The 20,476-nt window shown below is 43.9% G+C and overlaps 2 protein-coding genes across 4 annotated transcripts in view; both read right to left on the bottom strand.

The window, feature by feature from the left end:
- Positions 1–14,650, bottom strand: si:ch211-14c7.2. Its single transcript, XM_037085413.1, has 7 exons — positions 14,264–14,650; positions 10,409–13,601; positions 7,352–7,551; positions 3,498–3,619; positions 1,818–1,932; positions 521–648; positions 1–383 (listed from the first exon to the last, which is right to left on the bottom strand). Exons 2-7 carry the CDS (start codon positions 13,071–13,073, stop codon positions 371–373), a joined length of 3,243 nt encoding a protein of 1,080 aa, XP_036941308.1. The 5' UTR covers positions 13,074–13,601; positions 14,264–14,650; the 3' UTR covers positions 1–370.
- Positions 14,651–16,711: 2,061 nt separating this feature from the next.
- Positions 16,712–20,476, bottom strand: part of prx (periaxin) — a 41,119-nt gene continuing 37,354 nt past the window's right edge. For 2 of the 3 annotated variants that reach the window (XM_037080921.1, XM_037080938.1), the window contains exon 9: positions 16,712–19,537. In XM_037080921.1, the coding sequence (XP_036936816.1) occupies positions 19,251–19,537 (287 nt within the window). In that variant the 3' untranslated portion in view covers positions 16,712–19,250. Of the gene's footprint in view, positions 19,631–20,476 lie in introns of all 3 variants that reach the window. The other variant, XM_037080929.1, reaches the window with a different exon arrangement.

The following is a 20,476-nucleotide window of genomic DNA, read 5'->3' on the forward strand; positions in this document are numbered from 1 at the left end:
TCATGTGATATATATGCTTTTATATGTCGGAGTTAGTTCCTTGCAAGTCAGTTTTTTAGTTTGTCTCAACCCAGTGAGAACAGCAGCTGTGACACAGAATTATTTCTACTTAGGTACAATGTAAATCCTCTCAGCTAATAAAATAACAGGAACAACGTGATGATAAATAACTTGTAACTGCAGGTCATCACGCTCCAAACAATCCCTGACAACCTGCTGTGGTCAGGGGGTCCAGAAGGAGGATGGAGATGGGAGGATGTTGGCGGGAACACGGTGGCATACGTGTAATGGAAACACTCCACCAGTTTACATCAACAGCAGTGAAGTGAACTGAAGTGAGTCGCTCCGTTTTCATCCAGGTCACGTCTTCTCACTGGCTCAGGCTTAAACAAGCAGGGAGTGTGCAAAGAGTCAGAGGGTCAGTCAGTGTTTGACGAGCAGACAGTCGACATGTTGTGAATCCAGAGTCTCTAAAACCTGGAGCATCACAGTCCGACGACAGCCGAGGCCGCACACTTACTCCATGACGTTTCTGTTGTAGTCATACGACAGCCGTCGCTTAGCGGCAGCGTTCTGAGCGTGCTGATTGGCCGAGGGGAGGCCAGGGGAGAGGCGGCGATTGACTGTCCGGGGAGCCGGTCTGCTCTCCTGCAATGATAAGAACACAGTGATGATGATGTGACAGAGCCGGTGGTTTCCTGAGCTTATTCATGTATTTACTGTTGGACAGAAACATGTATCTGGAAGAGTTTTGTGCCCCTCAGGGTTCAGGCCATTCTTAAATAATTAAGACAGTTGATTAAATAATTTAATCAATTAATCAAATTATAATCCACAGATTAATTACGTCTGTCCGCCTCGAGCGGTGTGCGTCTCTCTCTTCTCTCTTTGTTTCTCCTGATCTTCTACTAATAATTCTGTTTCTCCTCCTGAGGTTCCTTCACTTTTCCTTCCTGGCTAGAAGAGATTTTGTTTTGGGGGCATTCCTCATACAGAGTGTCATTCACTGTACAGACTGTATTGACTTATGGTCAATATATATACATTTTACTCGACTCGGGGTGGCTGTGGCTTTTTTGACCAACACTGATACGAAGGCGATTCTCTCCACGGTTAAATTACACGAACATGAAGATTAAGATGTTGATATGATCTCACAAATAAAACCATTTTCATGAAAACTGTGGAGCTCTAGTGGCCTCTGTTGGTACGATATTCTACAATTAACACATAAAACGTGACATGAAGCATTTAAGTCGAGAAAAAACAAAATAAACAGATAAAACGATAAGCAGAGGAAGCTTTCACTCGGTGTGGTAATTCCTGCTCTGCCTCGCTGCAGGAGCAGACCACACATTTACATACAGGTGCTCTGTATTTTCCCAGAATGCTTCGGTTCAGCAGTGAGACCGGCCCACTGGCTCTGTTCACTTTATCTGCGCCTGTGAAGTGTGACGAGTGTTTTGCATGTAACGGCGTCACCTAATTTGAATGAAGCTGCAGCTCTCAGGGCCGTCAGTCAAACACAACTATCAGTTCCGTTTACATGCTGTTAAACGCCGTTCAACACTCACAAACTGAGAGTGAAAGTGAACACTGAGCGCTCTGTGCGATAAGTTCCCACACATGAAATGATGTGTAGAAAGCAGAGTGAGGAGAGAGAGGGCGTTTTACTGTAACACTCGATTTTGAAAGTGTTTTTCTGAAAACACCTCGACATGACGTGGATCAAGTGATGGAGACCGACAGACTGGTTTTTCTAAAACCGGCTGCACTGTGAATGTTTGTCAGTGTGAACGGTCGCAGTCTGTACTCACAGCGTGCGGCCGCTCCAGGTGTAAAGTCTTCAGCAGGAGGTCACGAGACACGCCGCTGGCTCTCTTGTATCTCTGGCAAATCATTTTGTTCAAGTCGTGGAAACTGTCCAACAGGCTGCCGGGTCAAACACGAACAACACACACACACACACACGAAGTAACGATTGAGATTCAGTGTCAGACATAAAGAATATTTTCTCTCTTGAATCTAAACTTTTGTGCCGGGTGCGTAAAGAGGTCAACGTGTTTTAAAGTTGGAGAGCTGGAAAAATATGAACACTTCACTTGATATATTCACTTTATTTTCTATAGCGACTCTTCAGTGAAGGTTAAGAATCAGATAAACATCCTCCGTGTTCTGAGGAATGTCCTTAGATGATTTATGCATGACTTGATGGTGTAAATTCTGTCCGCCGTGAACTGTTTATTAATCATTTTGTTTATGAATAATAAATAATGGAAACTGGCTGCTGCCGTGCACAGATGTCCCCTGCTGGTCAAATCATTATCAGCGTCAAACACGCTGCGGCTCGCACACTCTGACATGTACAGTGGCCCTGAAGTGTAAACAGCAAATGACAAAACACACAAACAAATTGAAGTTGATTTTCATAAAGGGAAAACATCAGACATCACAAAGATGGCTACCTCTACTGGAAAAGGTCGGCACAAAACAACTGTGTGGATTGAGGCACATAAAGTACGTGGTTAACTTACTGAAAGCATCATGAAAATATAATGCATCATTCCTTCCTGGTCGACGTTAGTGCTGCTGTGTTCTTTCTGTTCTGTCGTCACTATTTTTTTTCTCATTTGTTAATTTAATCCGCACTGTCTTGTTTTTTGTTATTTGCCGTAGTGATCTGATATCAGTTCCACCACAGACCTGTGACGATCAATACTGAACAGCTCTCAGAAAAAAAAAAGGCTTCCTCCGACTTGCAGTTCACCACATTCACCACTCGGTGGCCACAACTGGTCACATTCTCAAAAAAAAAAAACATGGCTCAGTTTAATCCAAGATACAGTTTATAATAAAACATCAACTCATGTGTTTGTTCTATGCAGAAACACTGCTGCTGGTAAACCTGCAGAAATGTTCTCCAAGACACAGAAAACTCACAAAGGTGGATACAGTAGGTGAACTAATAAACTATACATACACACTGTATTATTACCTTTACAAGAAATAAAGGATCAGGATTGTTAGAAAAAGTGTCGGGACAATAAACATCAGCCGAAACCTTTTCTGTCTGTAAAACAACATTTCGTATTTTTCCTTTATCTCAGATTTTCTCTCTGTATAATTATTTTCAGACCAAAATACATCTTAGTTTCAATTTGAATTTAAGTATTCCTGTTGTAGAAAATGTTAATTCTTATGATGGAACACTTTTTTGTGATCTTGAATAGAACCAGAAGTCGTATTCTTGAATGTATTTACGATTTCAGTCATAGTCACGTTAAGATTTGCAGTAAAAACGAGCTTGAGACAGAAGAGAATCCTCCGTGTCATTCTCCTACAGCCGATTACAAGCCTGTCATGTGAGATTACTCTGCAGGATCTCATATATCCTGTCACAAATCAGAGGAATGTGTCGGCGAGGCCTGTAACTGCTGCAGCAGATCAATTCATATACAGTAAATCACAATGATGTGGACATGTTAACGTTTGCTCACCCCTGGTCCTGGCCGGCTTCGCCCCTGAGGAGCTGGGTCAGTGTGGGAACGGCGCCGAGGTCACAGGAGTCACTCGAGGACGAAGCAGGCAGCGAGGGGAAGGCTTCTGCAAAGACAGCCGCCTGCAGGAGACACACGGAGACAGAATAAAAACATGAAATGATTCCATACAACTCATCAGACATCATCCAAGTCTCCGGAAAGCCTGACATCCAAAATGTTCACCTATCACCCTCCATCGAGCTCGTTCACCCTCTTCAGATGAGGGCAGACTGTCAGTTTAGCAGCTTCACTGAAGATTTCAGCTTAAAAAGTCTTTTCAAATCGATTTGGGCTCTCTAGGCTTCAGGACTCTTGGATTAATGAGCTGCATGGAGCCATTTTATGCTTGATTTGTTGTTGTTTTGTTTTTTTGTTTTTTTAAACCAGTCCCCAGCTCCCCTCAGCTGTTTTAGGAAAATGCTGCAACACGGTTTTCACTGTGAAGCTCCAGAAATGTTTTGTGGAAACATCACTCGACTTTCCGTCGGTGCCCAGGAGGAGGAGATAATGACTGAGTGAACTGTGATGCCTCCATGCCCCAGATAGATTTATCCCAAAACCTCTTCAGCTCACCACATTTGAAGTTAATACTTGATTTTACCCCCCGAAAAAACGTCTCTTCATGGCGCCATTAGCATATGAAACAACTCATTTGAAAAACAGTTTTCTCCCGACGCGCTCCTTCACTGCAGCTCTGGGCAGAGCTCGTTTTTTTCATCTGCATCTTTCCACAGCGGTGAGCGTCCGCCGGGAGACTCTCCGCTCACTGCCGGCTTCTTCTTTTCCAAAGAGAGAGAGAGAGAGAAAAAAAAAAAAGAGCTCTGAGAGCGTCGACTGGTCTAATGTGAGTTACAAAATACTCACTAATTTTAAGTCTAAAAACTTTAGTCGCCAAACCCCCGGGGTTATGTCAGGATGGGCTGCGTTTCCATGGTAACAGGAAACTGGGAGAAAAACGGGACAACAGCTCTCACAATCACCTTCGCCAAGGAGGTCAGAGAGGTGGGTGCAATCAGGAGACGTCGTCTTGATTCTGGGAAGTCGTAATGAGCCCCTGTCACAATTTTTCTGGAGATTTCATAGACTAGATGATAAACAGACTAACATCTCCTGATAATGAAAATAATCAATAGCTGCAGCCCCGGATGGTTAAAGAACTTGAGCCCCATTCAGGCAGGATCAATACGACAGTGTGAGGTGGGTAATAAAATATTCTCCCTCCTCTCTCATAATAAAAGTCAGGAGCATTTTAGCCGCTGGCTGATCACAGGAGCTGCTTCTGTAACAGACAGTGACGACAGTCTCGGTGTTATTTTAACATTATTTTATGGTCGTTATTTAGCTGTAATTCTTATTTCCATACCATTATAAGGCCGAGGCGCAGCGCTCGGAGCTGCTCGGGGCTCCACTTTAGCCCGACGGATGTAAAATCAATGTGAGGTTGTATTTTGTCCTCAGTGGACTTAGTTAGCAAGTTTTATCATGAAGCTTTTCGGGTGCTGTTAATTTATTATCTGCAGTGGCCAAGTGAGTCCGACAGAAACCGACAGAAACCGACAGAAACCGCTGCTGTTGCAAACTCCTCTGAACGTTGATCAGACTGTTTCTACATCAGGGGGCTGCATGTATTTACAGGTACACGCAGCTCTCTACACATACAATCAGCTGTTTTCTGACCATTTTGTGAGCTTGTCAGGATTTACCTAATTGTACGAGATCTTTCAAGTCAGAAAAACACTCACTAAATCAACTTAAGCTTCAGCAATTAATCGATCAGTCGCACAGCTACGTTTTAAAGAATGAAAATCTCTGATTCCAGCTTCTTCAATGTAAATACTTCCTGGTTTCTTTCCTCTTTAAGAAGTCAACTGAATATTTTTGGGTTGTGGATAAACAAAATGTTTGAGGACGTCGTCTTGGGCTTTTAGAAACACTGATCAACATTTTCTGATCAAGTAATAACACGAGTTTCATCTGCTGCATCTGATGAAACTCTAGAAGCTCCACTGCAGTTTCACACAGACATTTGAGCTCCTTATAGATTAAAATCCCAGAGCAATAATATTCTATGTGATATGTGATATTAAAATCAGCCCAGCTCCCGTCAGGCCTGCACACATCTAAAGTCTTACTGCGAGTGACAGTCAATATATTTGCACCATCAGCCACACGAGCTCAGGACAATTCATGCTTTAGCAGAATTGATTTTCATCGGCAGGAGGACGTTTCGCTTTGTGTCGGCGTTTCATCCTGATCAAAAGAAGCGTCTTCACGTGGACGCACGGACAAAACGACGCACCAAAGTCCGACTAAACAATTATTGACTGAAATACTGTATAACCAGTTTACTTTGGACACATCTAGGATGATATATTGTGGTCAGGATTCATAAACATCTCGTATACTGTTGGTTTATTGTTGTTATTGATTTACTTTTACCTTCAGCCAGCCTGTCAACACATCCAGGCCTCAGCTGGGTGTTAAGTGAGGACCGGATGAAATCATGAAATCCAGCTCAAATACCTCTTAGTGGATATTTTTATTAAAATATTCTCAGAGATTCTTGGAGAAGGTTCGAGCTGACCTGCTGCGACTGAAATCATCCTACATTTGTAGGTCATCATTTCACTTTTGAAGTCGTTTCTCTTCACGGATGAAACCGTATTAGAAACACCTGAACGGCACCACCGCTGTGACCGAGACGCACCTGTTTTATTGAAGCGATATTTCACTTCGGAACATGTTTCACTTTCAATCTGCCTCCAACATTAGCGGCCCGGCGGATCTGCCGTTACCACCGGCACTTCGGGATCTTCGATTTCCTGTCTGATTCTCCCCCGTCAGTAATTGAAAATCAATTTGGTCAGACTCATATTTTAAAAAATATAGTCCTGACTCAAAGGCCGAACAGAAGGCCAGCTAAAGCCCAAAAGTGTGACGAGCTCACCACCAATTTTTTAAATATTAAGATTATCTTCCACAAACTGAACAAGTGAGAGAATTCAGACAGAAAAGCCACTTTAAAAGTCATGGTGATGTCTGAGTTCTTCTTTGACCGACACAGTTTTGGACCCAACTTCACGATACATTATTTAGTCTTTTTTTTTTTTCTATCAGGTTTAAAAAGAACGTGGGCTAAAATTTGGCACCAACGTTCAACAGGAATCCTCCACAGAGATTCACATTCTCACAGTGAACGCAGCATCAAGAGACCACGAAGCTGTAGGGAGCTGTAGGAAATAAAAAAATGCTGATTTGTATGTGAAAAGTTGAGCTAAAACACAGTGAGTCTTACACAGTTAAGATACATGGAAAGCTGTGGATTAGCAGACTGACGGCACAGTTTATCTTTTGTTCCACGGCTTATCATAGTGCGCTGGTTTTATAAACAGTGTCTGCTTCTAGGTCTTGTGGAGCTGAAGACTGTTTCTGGAAAAAGAAAACCTGGATTGTTGGAGTGAAGAGTGAATGTGGAGCCAGGTTTTTGACACTACTGAACGGTTTTAAAAAAGTAAATCTGGTGCGATAACAGGCATTCACTGCGGCAGCGTTGCAGGATGTATGAAAACTACTAACGTCTCTGGTTCTGCTTCACCGTTTTTTTTTTTTTGCGTGTCCACTATTTGATCCACTGGGGAATAATCACACAAATGACTCTTGGATTTCACTCTGGACCAGATGTTGATGATACAACAGCAACAGCATCCAGGTGTTCGCTTTCCAATACACTGACACAATGATGAAGATCCAATCAGTTTTCTTTTCAAGGAACGGCTGAAACTGAAACTGAAGCAGAGGAAGAACAACTGTACCAGGTTCTGATTGGTCAGGAGTCGGCCCCGGCTCTCCTCCACAGCGCTGGTCGGCCACCACTGTCCCGCGACGTCCCGACGTTCATCCGACAAAACCTGAGGAAAGGCTGTCCAGCTGTCGTCTGATTGGTGGAACGAGCTCTCCGTCCAGCCTGGTGTCCAGTGGGTCGACTCCCCGGTGATGGCGTGCTTTCCAAGTGCTGTTTGCAGACACACACACACACACACAGTTAATGGTACAGTGTCTGTGGTGTGTGCTGTAGCCGTCATGTTTCCAGCAGCTCTGACCTCAATCAGATGACCTCAATGGACGACCAGCTGAACCTACGCTGCACTGAAGGAGTTAGCTGGTTTTGAAAACTTACCGACACACCTGAAACAGACATTAACCACCCAGCCCTCGTACTGGATACGTATCCGCCCAAACCCCTGACATTTGGTGAACATTTGTGTCTCACTGTGTTGTGTGTCGCCTGCTGTTGCTGAAAGGTTACCCGCTGCACCGGGAGTCTCTGTGTTTGTGTGTTTGACTTAATCTCACTGCGACGTCTCGCTGCGAGGAAACATGACGCTGAATATTTGTCTCTCTTTGATGCCTGCTGCCTGAACGCCTTCATACAGAACCTTCTATTACTCAGACGCTGCATGATGCGTCTGTCAGACGCTTCAGTCTTCACTGTGCGTGTGTGTGTTCGTGTGAATTTCACCCGTTTGCCCCATTACCTGAGGCTAAACGGGGGCTTAGAGTCCCAGGCCCTGTTTTGCCTCCTCCACCCTCCCTTCACCCAGCTCTGAATGATTAATACTTTGTAGCGAGAGATCGGTTAGGAATTCAGGTCAGGGCAGACTGGAGTCTCATTTCACTGCAGGGCCAAGTGGTTCTTATCAGGGCGAGAAACAACTCTCCATGTTTATCGCAAGATTAAAAGTGTTATCAGTCAACCGGAGAAAGCTCCTGACTGGAGCGCGTCCAGCACCTTTCATGAATCATACCTGTAGTTTAACATGTTTCAGGCACTTTACTGCAGATCGCATATATATCACGTCATGGCTCAATGTTTTTGCAGACTAGGAACTATATTTTAACACCACAGCTCAGCCGAGGAGGACTCCATTAATGTTTACATCCTGATCACTGAGTAGACGCACATTTCCTGTTGCACAATGAAACGGTTGGAGGAAGTAGTTCACTAGAAAGACAATAGTTCCTACATGATCACAACAAGGATCTTCTCGAGTAACGAGTCATGATTTCTGGAAAGAGACATTTCCGATGAGTTTTTTTAAACATGCGCTTTGGAAACTGTAAGCTGAGTGCCAAACCTCGACAACTCACATCAAAACAATCTAGATGGATAAACAGCACCACAGGTCAGAGGGAAAATGAGTTTTTTTTCTTTTACTTAGGGGTGAACTGTCTCTTTAAGGTGTGTATAAGTGTACACTGAAAAATGAGGAATGAAGAAACATTCCGTGTTATCTATTGATTATCCAGAGTGGTGGGAATCTTTCCAAACCTCAGAAAATTAAACCAAAATGATGTGCAAAAATACACTGTTGCAATTCTGGGTGAGTCAAAATCACTGGAATCGTCTTCTAACACAAATCAAATCACGCAAAGCACCTTCTCTCAATGGAAACCTCCCTTTCTGCTAATTAATACTCCAATATGTTCAAGTGATTGCAGAAATGTGTTCAGCTGGAATCACCGGAGGAGAAATGAATCATGAGTAAAACCCGGCTTAGCCCCGTTTGGCCCCGCGGTGAGAACTGGACTTTGGTGATTAGCTAAAAGGAGCATAATGAGGGAACACAAAGACTGATTAACACTGACTGTTAGAGGAAAACGCAAAGGAACAGAGACCCGAAGGTACATGTGTGTCTGCATCGTGTGTGTTATAAAGTGTATTCTGAGTGAGTCCACTTCTGTTTAGTGTTTTTGCTCTCGATTCCCAGCGTCCAGCGTGTTTCTGTACGCTTATAGACGGCGTTAACCCAAAAGTTTGCACCTTCAACTTTTTCCTAAAGAAAAGTGTTTTTTCGCAGTTGATGTATTTAATCGGGAGAGTTTCATGTGGATCCAGCAACTGTGAGTCACATCATGCTGTCAATGGGAAAAGTGAGCAGGACTTCCGGAACCAGCAGCGTCCGAAATAGCTCGTCCCACGTGTAACACTATACAGTCGCACACTTCCTCAGGATGCTTGATCCATTATATAAAGTCGCCAGCATTGTTTGTCAGTGTTCCATCTCAGTTGCATGTAAAGCAGCTTAGGAATTTGGTTTGTTTTTTATTGCTTTTTGGGTTTTTTTGTGCCTTCATGATTTGATGATGACCCCGAGGCTTTCTGGCACTAGAGCTGCAATGATGAGTCGATTAATTGACTTGCTCTCAACTATTTTGATAATCAAGTGAGTAAAATTCTCTGATTCCAGCTTCTTAGATGTGAATATTTTCTAGTTTCTTTCCTCCTCTGGGACAGCAAACTGAATATCTTTGGGTTGAGGACAGAAAAAGAGGTGTGATGATGTTATTTTGGGCTTTGTGGAAAAAAAACCTGGAAGACATTTTTAACAATTTCTTGAGTTTAAAGACCTGAGAACTAAAATAAATCAACAGTGAAGACAACAGTCCTGCATGCGACTTGTAGCACAGGGGCTGAAACATTGGGAAACTGCTGGTATGGCCCTTTAAAACAGAGTGTGTGGAGGTATATGCATTCCTGAAACGGTACAAAAGGTTACAACTGCACTAAAACTCTGCAACTCCCCAGAACCAACTCACAAAGTGCTGATATTTTTATGTCGCTAAATCTGGATGTTTCTGACGTCTCTAAGAGATTCTGCTCTACTTCTGAAGCCTTTCAACGTCTTGTGCTTTGTTGACTTTAACCAAAAGTCCCTCTGTCCTATTTTGCAAACAGAAAGACAGACTTACTAAAGCTCCCACAGGGGGGAAGAGGTACTGAAAGAAAGAAAGAAAGAAAGAAAGAAAGAAAGAAAGAAAGAAAGAAAGAAAGAAAGAAAGAAAGAAAGAATGAAAGCCATGAGACTCACCAACACTCTCTCTGCTCCCACAAGGCACTGAGGCAGACATGGTGGATCCCTCGCTCCAGGCCGGTTCGCCCTCCGCCTGCATGAATACTCCAAACTCATCTTCCTCCTCCTCCTCCTCCTCCTCCTCCTCCTCTTTCCTCCCCTCCTCAGTGGCCACGGTGGAGCCCCTCTCCTCCTCGCCCTGCTGCTCCAGCTCTCTCCCGTGCCTCCTCTTCCCTTCCTGGCCTCCTTCTCCAGCTTCCGCCGTCCCTCTGAGCCCTTCCTCCTCCTCCTCCTCCTCCTCCTCCTCCTCCTCCTCCTCCTCAACCTCTGCCTCCAGACAGGGCAGGCCGGTTGCCATGGATCCCAGGGGGGGCAGAGAGGGGGGAGGATTAGCCAGGGAGAGCACAAGGGAGGTGGAGGGATCAGCACAGGCGGCATCAGTGACGTTAGCGCCGGTCTCTCCGTTTGCTCGGGTGATGCTTGTTTGTCCACAGGTGTCTCCACCCTCCAGTCCATCTGCAGACTCCTGAAACCCCCAACTGTCTTCAAGTGCACAGTTTACTTCTTCATCATCATCCTCCTGTGTGGTCTTGTCATTTGTTTCCTCCACGGTGTTCCGTTTTTTGTCGTCATCACCTCTACCATCACCATCGTCCAGTTCGTCATGGGTGCTCTCCCTCCTCCAGGAAGCTTCATCCCCTTCCTCAGGATTTACTCTCTGCTCTGTATTCTCCTCCTGTGACTCCTCTTCTCTATTTCCCCACAGCAGCCAGTCTCCTCGCTGTGCTCCGTTAAGCTCAGTCGTACGATGGTTGCAACAGTTTCCTGTTACAATTCCCTCATCTTTCTCAAAGACGGCCGGACCGCCGTGTCTAAGAGGTGAAGCATCTCTCACCTCTAGCTGGAAGCCGTTTTTCACATTTTCAAAGACAATCAGAGGTTTTCTGTCTTCGTTCACAGTGTTGTCCTCGTCAGCCACGCAGGTTGCTTCTTGTTGCTTAAATCCACCAACATCCGGTTCTTCTTTGCCCATGATCTTGCAGCCTGATGCCCCTTGTTGACATCCCTCAAGGTGATACTCGTTGCTGTTCTCTTGCTCTCTCAAATCACCACAGATCTCGAGGTCAGCAGTGCAGGTGCTGCCCTCTGCAGGAGTGGAGGGATCGGGAGAGATTGCGGTGCTGATGGAGGCCGGGCAGGTGGAGGCAGAGACGTCCTCGCAACAGTTGGATACCACCGAGACTTCGTCAGGAGGCTGACTGATGCCCCCTTCCTCCTCTTCGACATCCACCCTCGATCCTTTGTCGGGTTCTTGATGCTCCTCCACATGAACAGAAAATCCATTTACAGTCGCTTCAGTTTCCTCAAAGAGATTTTCTTTTGGTTTTCTGTCACCGAAGTCTCTGTTATGTCTTGATGTATCCAGCTCAGAGAGGCTGCAGTTTGTATCCTCCTCCTCTTTCTCTGAACAGTCGTCCTTGCTGTGGGAGGTCTGTGTCCTCGGCTCATTGCTCTCCACTTCGACATCATGGCCGCTGTGGGACTCTGCATGAAAGTGGTTTGATTCTGGGTCAGAGTTTGGTGGAGCCAACACAGAGTTAGAGGTCTCCAACTCTAAACTGCGATGGCCTCCCTTCTCCTCCACCTCCTCCTCCTCATTCTTTTGCGTCTCCTTCCTCATTCCCCTCAGCTCACAGTTCAGCCTGTTTTGAACTCCTCTTCTTGGACTTTCACCTCCGTCGTGTTCATCCTGGCTTCCCCTCCTCAATGCTCTCTTTCCACACTGAGTGCAGGTTTTGGGAGAAGCATTGTGGCAGCATCTGGGACTTCTGAGTGCTCCCTCTTTCTCCTGCCTGGCTTTCCTGATGTCCTGCTGTGGGCTGGGGAGCTGTTTACTGTCCAGGCCTCCTTTGTCTCGCTCTTCCTGCCTTTCTTCCAGAGTGATTTCTCCAGCAGGATCCTCCCTGCTGCTGTGCTGCCTCTCTCTGCTCACGCCTGCTTTCTCCCGGCCTGCTGCGTTGCAGGACTTCCTCCATCTCCGGCCAGATCGCACTCTAACCCGGTTTGCTCCGGTCTGTGCTGGAGGAGCTGTCCCATGATCCCTCCTCCCTGCCGGGGTGTCTCTGCTTCCTCCTCCCCCACCTCCTGTCTTCCCTCTCAGCCATCCTCCAACCACACTGGAGGCTGCACCAGAACCTGGCTTAGCTGTCGAGTACAGACAACTCCCTTTCTCAGTCCGGAGGAAGAGGCACTGAGTTTGCGTCTTCCCGCTGCCCTCTGAGGTCTTCAGAGTGGCGACTGTCACTAAAGCTCCAATCCCAGCCTGCCCAGCGTCCAGCCCCAAAGGAAGCCCGTACCCCATCCGACCCCACTCCCCACTCAGGTACACATCCGCAGGCCTCGGGCAGGAAGTCAACCCTCCACGGCCTGCAGGAGGAGCTATGGGAGCTTGTCCTCCTCCAAGAAGACCACCGGCCTTCCGGCGGTTCTTGGAGCACAGGGCCCAGGCCCGGAGCCCCCGGATCAGGGGCAGGTCACCCAGACCCAGTTCCAGTCGGCTGGGGAAGGGCAGCGAGGCCCTGGAGCACTTCTGGAGCATCTCCCGGGTGGAGCCTGAAACGTTCAGACAGGGGTAGTTGTTGTTGTTGTTCTGCTGGAGCATGGTGCTGGTTGTTGGCCTCATTTATGTTTTATCAAAACGCAGCCTGTCAGGTGAGAGGGCACGCCGACACCATCAAGAGTCTATTCTCGATTCAGAGCGCAGCAGCTCACAGGTAAAAATATCATAGTCAGGAAAAAATACACTAGGCATTATGAAATCGATGAAATCTTACTAATTCTGTCCGACAAATGAGAAAATATTCACTCGACCCTGCAAGAGAGAGCTGACTCTCCTGCTAATCTCGTTTTAACAGTTCATTCTGGCGGCATCTGAGGTTTTTGAACAGAAAATAAAATAAAAACAAGAAGCAGAATCAGTTGTGTTCCTGACGGCGAGCTGAAGTTGTGCTTCTGTTTCTCTTTATCGTCCGTAACTTTGAGAGTATCCTGAAGAACAAATCAGACGCCCGGGTCAGACGTGCCGCTTGTCAGAACCGCCAACAGAGACGATAATGAGAAGTTTGTTTTCTTCTGCTCGGCGGCGACGTCTTCAGAGCTTCGCCGCCCTCCCTGTTGGCGCTGAGGACTGACTCAGCCGTCACAAAACAACCTGCAACGAGGAAATTAAAGACTCGTCAACACCAAAGTAGACGTACCACAAAATGATTCATGTGAAATGCCAGGAAGATTCACAAGCCACTATTTTGGTGTCTGATTATCAAGAAAACGGAAGAAAAGAAAACATAGATGAGAAATGTTTCATGTCACACAGAGATAAAAGTGATTCTGTGTCGGCTCGCTGGATTACAGCTCTCCTGTTTGAGGGGGTGTGAGTCTGTCAAAGGTCACACATTTGAATCCAAGTGGCTCCTTTTCATACCACTCCTACACAGACGGGCCTTATTTTTTTTATTTTTTTTTAAATATAAAATCCAGCATTCACACCATGTCCACCGTCGTGCCAATTAGATTTGTTGTTGCATCAGCCGTACACAACCATCCAAAGGAGACAGAAAAGAGAAGATGATGAGAGGCAGGTGGACACAAATCCATAAATCCACTCCTCATGTCAACAGGATTTTACCCAAAGTGACTCAATAAAGCGCCACATGAGCGGTGAAAACAGGTTTTGTACAGGCAGCCTGCTCACATCAGCAGGCTGTGTGTGATGGAGATGAACCACCAAACCAAACTGTACCAGCAAAACCAGTATCCCCAGCCTCCGTGTCCTGGACGGGAGAGAGGAGGGAAAAAGATCTGATGGTTTCTCACCTCACTCGCTGCCAGTCCAGGTGTCCTCTACTGAGCGCCTCGCTGCTTCCTGGTTGTTTACAGCAGAAGCCTATTCAACCCTCCTCGGGCTCCTGAGCATCCTTCACCGGGATCAGCGCCACCACATCCCTCCGCTCGGCCTGCACCACCGGAGCTACAAGCGCTACAGATCCGTCAAACGCGCGTCCAGGTCTGTCCCATCGTGTGAATCAGAGCCGGGCATCACGACTCAATCTGTCCTCGGTGTCTCTCTCCGCTCGCTCGGCCATTGCGCATCCTCTCATCCACCGCGGCTCGGCGTCGTGCGTCGCCGCATCTTACCGCAGTAGCCTCGGGTGCGCTCAGCGAGCAGGATGACGGAGAGCTAATTTGACTTGCAGCCCACTCACAGGTAGGAGGAGCGATCCGTGCCACTGGGAGGCAGGAGGAGACGAGGACAGCGGAAGTGTATGCGGGGTTTTTCATGCCACATCTAGAGGATAGATTAAAAAACACCTCGCCAGTGTTTAATCAAAAATAAATCTCTCATCACTTGCTGGCTGTGTAGTCTGGACTAATATGTAATCAAAAACTGAGTATTCTGAGCAGGGGAGAAACACTTTGGACTCAAACAGCCGTCTGTTACTTTCAGCAGAATTAGTTCTGGACACCGATTGAAGAAGAGACCTTGATGACATTATTAATGAAACATATTGAGGATGTAAAACAGGCGACCAGCAGCAAGGACACCAAGACAAAACAGCACACTGCAGATGGGAGACCTCGGCTGGCCAGGTTTTTAATTTCTTAAGGGGAAAGTGAAGGAACAACATCATTTAATAATAAAAAAAAGCAGGATTAAGTCACATCACATGAAACTGTGTGATTTAATCATCTGAAAGCAGTGAAAGTGAATCTGGTGACGCTGCAGTCTCGCCTCCCTGTGCTGTGTGTTGTGGCACTGTTCACTCCTCATACAGCAGTAATCTTCCCTCACACACACTCACCCTTGTAGCCTACGTCGCACAGCATCATCACAGCAGCAGATAAGTAGATTGAGAACACACACACACACACACACACACACACACACACACACAATGGGAAGACGTCATACGTTGGTGTTCATAGTTTATCACCTTCTCCTCCAGAGTCCTTTTTCAGTAAAACTCATCCATGTGCTTTTGTGTGTGTGTCTGTGTGTGTGTGTCTAATCTACAGCAGAAAAACAGTTTTTTTTTTTTTTTCACTTTTTCATTTTTCTCTGTGACTGATTCAGATTTAATTTAAAGGTGAGGATAATGTGTTCCTGAAGATACTCCCTGCTGTGCTGCTGTCTGCGCCTCTGCAGTTAATGGCTTCAGCGCTGCTTCTCATTCAGGTGAGGACGGTGACGTAACAGTGGATGTTCCTGCAGCGCTGTACAGGTGAGAGTCATCGGTCCTCATGTACATACATGAACCAGAACACTGACAAAACCTGGGTTTTATACCAGTGAGTGGGATGTTAAAGCTGCACTGAACATGGGAATAACAATATTTTGGAGGGAGGTGCATCGGTGTCCATCACCACTAGGGGGCACCAACATCACAAATTGTTAGTGCACTTGTGCATCCAGTGTTTCAAGCTACATGCATAACTTTACAATTAATATCAGATGGTTACAGTTAAGCAGTTACAATGATTTGTGTCATGTTTGGCCAGAAATGTATTTTCCTCAGTAAAGCTAACTTTCACTTTCCCTCTAAACTATCATCTAAAGTTGAATTATGAGATAATGAGCTAAGTTATATTAACATTTCTACTTTCTATCTTATCATTTCTACCTACCAAGTCAATTGTGAGTTAGAAAATCATATTAAAAAGATGGCAAATCCTAATTATAAGGTAGTTGTAAGTGTTCGCATTAGTTATCTGTAGATATCAAAGCCTGTTTTCTTTTGTTAACGTGTTGAATTATCATGTTATCTTAGGCGAGCAGAGGACAAATTTATCAAGATAAGGTTCATTAATCACAGACACAGATTCATGAGAGTGGACCAGAGTTTCAGAGCAAACCATGTACATCTTTTATAGAATTTGTTGTAAGAGTGTTACCCTTCGTGTTTTGATATGAGGGTAAATGGTTCATTACAGTCAGGGGTTGGCTGACGTGCAGATTAAATCAGATGTGTTACTGTCCAGTAGGCTTAAGATAAATGAATTCTCATTCGTATAGAGACACTGAAGAGACAACTACACACATTGGTGGGTGGTTAAATGGCATAATAAGTTCCAGTATGTATATGAATTAACAGGATTAAAGTACAGTCTGATGTACTGATCAACAATATGTGCTTATCGATCTAAGAGGCGTGTACGTGGATAAAAGATGGATGAATGACTCGTGAAACATGAATAAGTGCACAACTTTTAAAGCTAATTCAGCTGTTTTTGAAAAGTCAAGACATCAGGAAACCCATTCAGACATTTTTGTGGGAATATCATTTTATTGATGTAACATCGTAATTAACCAACATCCTCTGCAATGCAGCTTTGACAAAACACTTGGCACTGAAACCCTTGTAATCTAAAAGAAGTTTGAGGACTTGATTAAACCAGAAAGGTAAAAATCTCTGTACACATAGATACTACTCAGTGTGTGTTACCTTGACGTGTCACTACTGTCACCCCAGCCCTGAAAAAATGGGCTGTTGTGTTAAAAGTTAATGAAATATGTGGGATTTGTCAGGATTTCTTCATGCATTTTATCACACAATTTCATTCCATCTACCAGCCAAGTAAAGTAAAGTAAGTAAAATAAAAAGACTTCATTCTTAAATGCTTTTCATCCACTTGAAAAAAATAGCTCATCATATGATTGTATCCCATTAGACTGTTATCTAAATGGCTATGAGAAGTTCATAAAATTGTAAAATAGTTTTTCAAAAGTAAGTTTTCATTTATCGCCAGAAAGCAGCTGTTTTTTTTTTTCTTTTCTCAAATGGTTGGCACTGAAAATAAATATTTAAAAGGCAGCACAACTTTTTTTTCTCTCCATTCAATTCAACGCAATTTATACTTCAAAGCAACATTATGTAAGAATTTAACTGTGAAATAACAGCTTTAAATTAATGGTGATAGGGTGAATAGTTTCATTGTGTTGTACGTCACTGACACCACGTTTCACGCCGAGTGTGTGTCGGAAAGTTGGAACAGCACCAGTCAAAGTAAACACAAGCACAGGCTTTAAGATCTCGCTGATAACGTCTCGCTTGCTAAGTTACATGTCTTTGTTTTGATGCTCTTGCTGTCAACATGCTTATTTTTGATAAGTCAAGTCAGCCACTTTCAACAGAAGTTTATCAGGTAGGTAACAGCCAGGTAGTATTGTTCTAGTTATATTCTCCGTTGTGCAAACATCGACTTCTAGATGGCAAAAAATAAAAAAAAGCCTGAGGATTCATGTTTACTCCGAGACATACTGCAAGAATTTAAGACTTAACATTGTTAAGTTATACACGTTACGTGACATCACATCTGGAAAATCCCAAAACTAGGATTAGTATTTGTATTTACAACAGTTGTGTTGTAAATACTGTGTGTTGTGTTGTACACTCAGAAACAGTGGGGGGACACCAAACTGCATGAAATGTGTATTACTACATAATGTTGCTTTAAATAGAGGATACATTCTTTTAAGAATAAGGAGTAAAGGCACTTAAAATGGTTTTAATAATCTGACATTTTAACATCCAAAGTTATTCTGTATGTCATATTAATATGCTAAACAGATGAATATCAGATTATTAAAGACTTTTACTCATCTTGTTGATCTCTTCTGCCTTTAAAGGACATATTTTGTTACATGATGGCTTTTGTACACGATCAAGGCCCGCCACTCTTAGCCAGGCTGTCATTGTAGCAGCCTTATTGTAACAGAATTTGAGAGAGCTGTTTTTTGTGTGACCTTGCACTGATTTTGGTAAAAAAAAACAAAAAAACAAAACAAAACAAAAAAAAAAACACTCAACAGCACCCTTAAATCCCCAAATTTCCTTCCAGATCAACGTTGATGTTTTGAAACTCAACACAGTTCACGTTTCAAAAAATCAGCATCAGTCCTGCAGTGGATCTTGACACTAAATATACAGCGGTGTCTGGCGGTATACAGTAAAAACATGAATATAAAATACTTTAGCAGCAGGGTGACCTAAGTGTTTGAGAGCAACCTGTAAGCAGAAGGTCACAGGTTTGATCCCCACAGCAGAAAAATAGCCCAGAGTGTCCTGCTCACTCACTGTGACTATCTCTGGGTAACAGCACCAGCTAAATGCTTAAAATATAAAACTATGGCAGAAAATGAGAATCGCCTATAATCTCAAAAAGCTCACACTTTTCTGTCAAGACAAACAAAATAGGTTATCAGGTCAAAAAAATATAATTTCTCCTCCTGACTCTGGTGAATATGAAAATAATTACACTTTGTATTGAAGGGATACTGCTTCAAAAAAGCAATCATATCGTTGTATTTACATAAATATTACTCTGGCCTGTGCTGAAGTGGTTCAAAAAGAATGATTTTGAACTCATCTTAAAATCATGGTCAAATCCATGATGCTGGTGTGAGTAAATAATTAATTCCAGCCCGTTTTAAACACACAAACAACAATAAATAATTAAGCAATCTGACATGTTTACATTCAGAGAGAAACCTTGAAAACCATATGATAAATAAGTAGGACTAAACTAACAAAACTCAAAAAATAACAGAAAATAGTCACATTTAAAATGAAAAAAAAGGAAGCATATATTACTCTGTTCGCTGTAATAATGACAATAATGCTGATTGATGAAATGTCATCGCGTTTCATCACATTCATACCTCACCTATTAAAATATAAAATAAAGACTTTTACTCGATCGAGGTTCGCCACGTTGCAGGCTGAGCTTACAAGAACACTGCAACCTCACCAAAGGAAAAACAAAAAGAAAATTAAAAGACAATTAAGATATCATTACAGCATCCTCAGTACTTGAAGTCCGTCAGCTTGTGAGTCGTTGCCGTGGTTGTTGAAGATTCACCTGTTCGCGTTTCAGTAGTCACCATTTGCCGGGTGATTTTGGTGGTCTTGGTCACCATGGTGACAGTTCCCTCCTCGGTGGAGGAGACTTGGCGCTCTTCGGACAATTCCTGTGTGGCGTAGTCGAGCCCTGAGGTGTGAAGGCAGAATGACCCCGAGACGTCAACCTCGCCTCCCACCTCCCCCTTCCGCTGGGCCTGAGGAGAGCCCTCTGGGGTTATCTGGAGGAAGCCTGGAGGAGGAGGGAAGAAAGGAAACAAGAAGAGGCAGGAAAAGGAAGAAGAGGAGGATGGGTAAAGATTTTAAGAATGAAAAGAATCTTAGTCTTATGTAGCAGAGACAAAACAGGAGATGATGTATTAATAACTCATAGAGTAAAAACAAGGAAAACAAAACACATGAACAGTGACAGCAATGACACATTATGTATTATGTAGTGCACAGTGTTATTCCACTGGAATATGTTGGAATTGTTGAAATATTGTTGTTAATTTTGAATCATTCGTGCAATTATTCACTGTCTCTTTTAAAGGAGTTCTCCATTAGTTTAATAATTTAATATTGCACTTCCATAAAATTCAGGAAACTTCCAAAGACAGTCTAACAAAAAAAAATGAATGCAGCTGAAACTAAAATATATTGACTTTTAGCTGCTAATATGGGTCCTGCACTTGATTAAACTCTACAGTCAGTTTGTACATCCACCATGATGTCAACCACTGGTTTGTGGACTACCGTTTTAAAGCCACTAGTCTGGGATTATCTTGTTTTGGAGCCACTAGTGACCATATTTGAATGAGACTATAAATCAGATGAGATAAACGATCATTTGTCATAAGCTTACATTCATTTGGACTTTTTCTGGAACCAGTGGAGTCACCCCCTGCTGGCCATTAGAGAGAATACAGGTTTAAGGCCCTTCTGCATTGGCTTAAATTTGTACTCCCTCCCAGAATCTCCGTCTACTGTTCATACAGTCTATGTCTGTAATATAATGGTCTGTTCAAACAAGTTGGGTAGAACTTCATTATATCTTTTCCGGAAATTATCTGCAAACAAGGGAATCAAGTCATTTACTTCTCTTCTCAAACTTGATAAAACGTGTTCAACTTGGATACTAACTGCCGTTTGTAAGAGTCATTGTCATTTTTCAGGTATCTCAGTTTGAATT

The sequence above is a fragment of the Acanthopagrus latus genome, chromosome 2 (genome assembly GCF_904848185.1).
Source record: "Acanthopagrus latus isolate v.2019 chromosome 2, fAcaLat1.1, whole genome shotgun sequence".
NCBI lineage: Eukaryota > Metazoa > Chordata > Actinopteri > Spariformes > Sparidae > Acanthopagrus > Acanthopagrus latus.

What these genes read in the sequence shown, in the direction of transcription:
- si:ch211-14c7.2 (XM_037085413.1), bottom strand. Translation starts at nt 13,073, where the DNA reads ATGAGGCCAACAACCAGCACCATGCTCCAGCAGAACAACAACAACAAC. An exon ending in TCCTGACCAATCAGAACCTG is followed by an intron (nt 3,620 to 7,351) that starts GTACAGTTGTTC and finishes TGTCTCCTGCAG; the next exon opens with GCGGCTGTCTTTGCAGAAGC. An exon ending in ACCTGGAGCGGCCGCACGCT is followed by an intron (nt 649 to 1,817) that starts GTGAGTACAGAC and finishes TTATCATTGCAG; the next exon opens with GAGAGCAGACCGGCTCCCCG.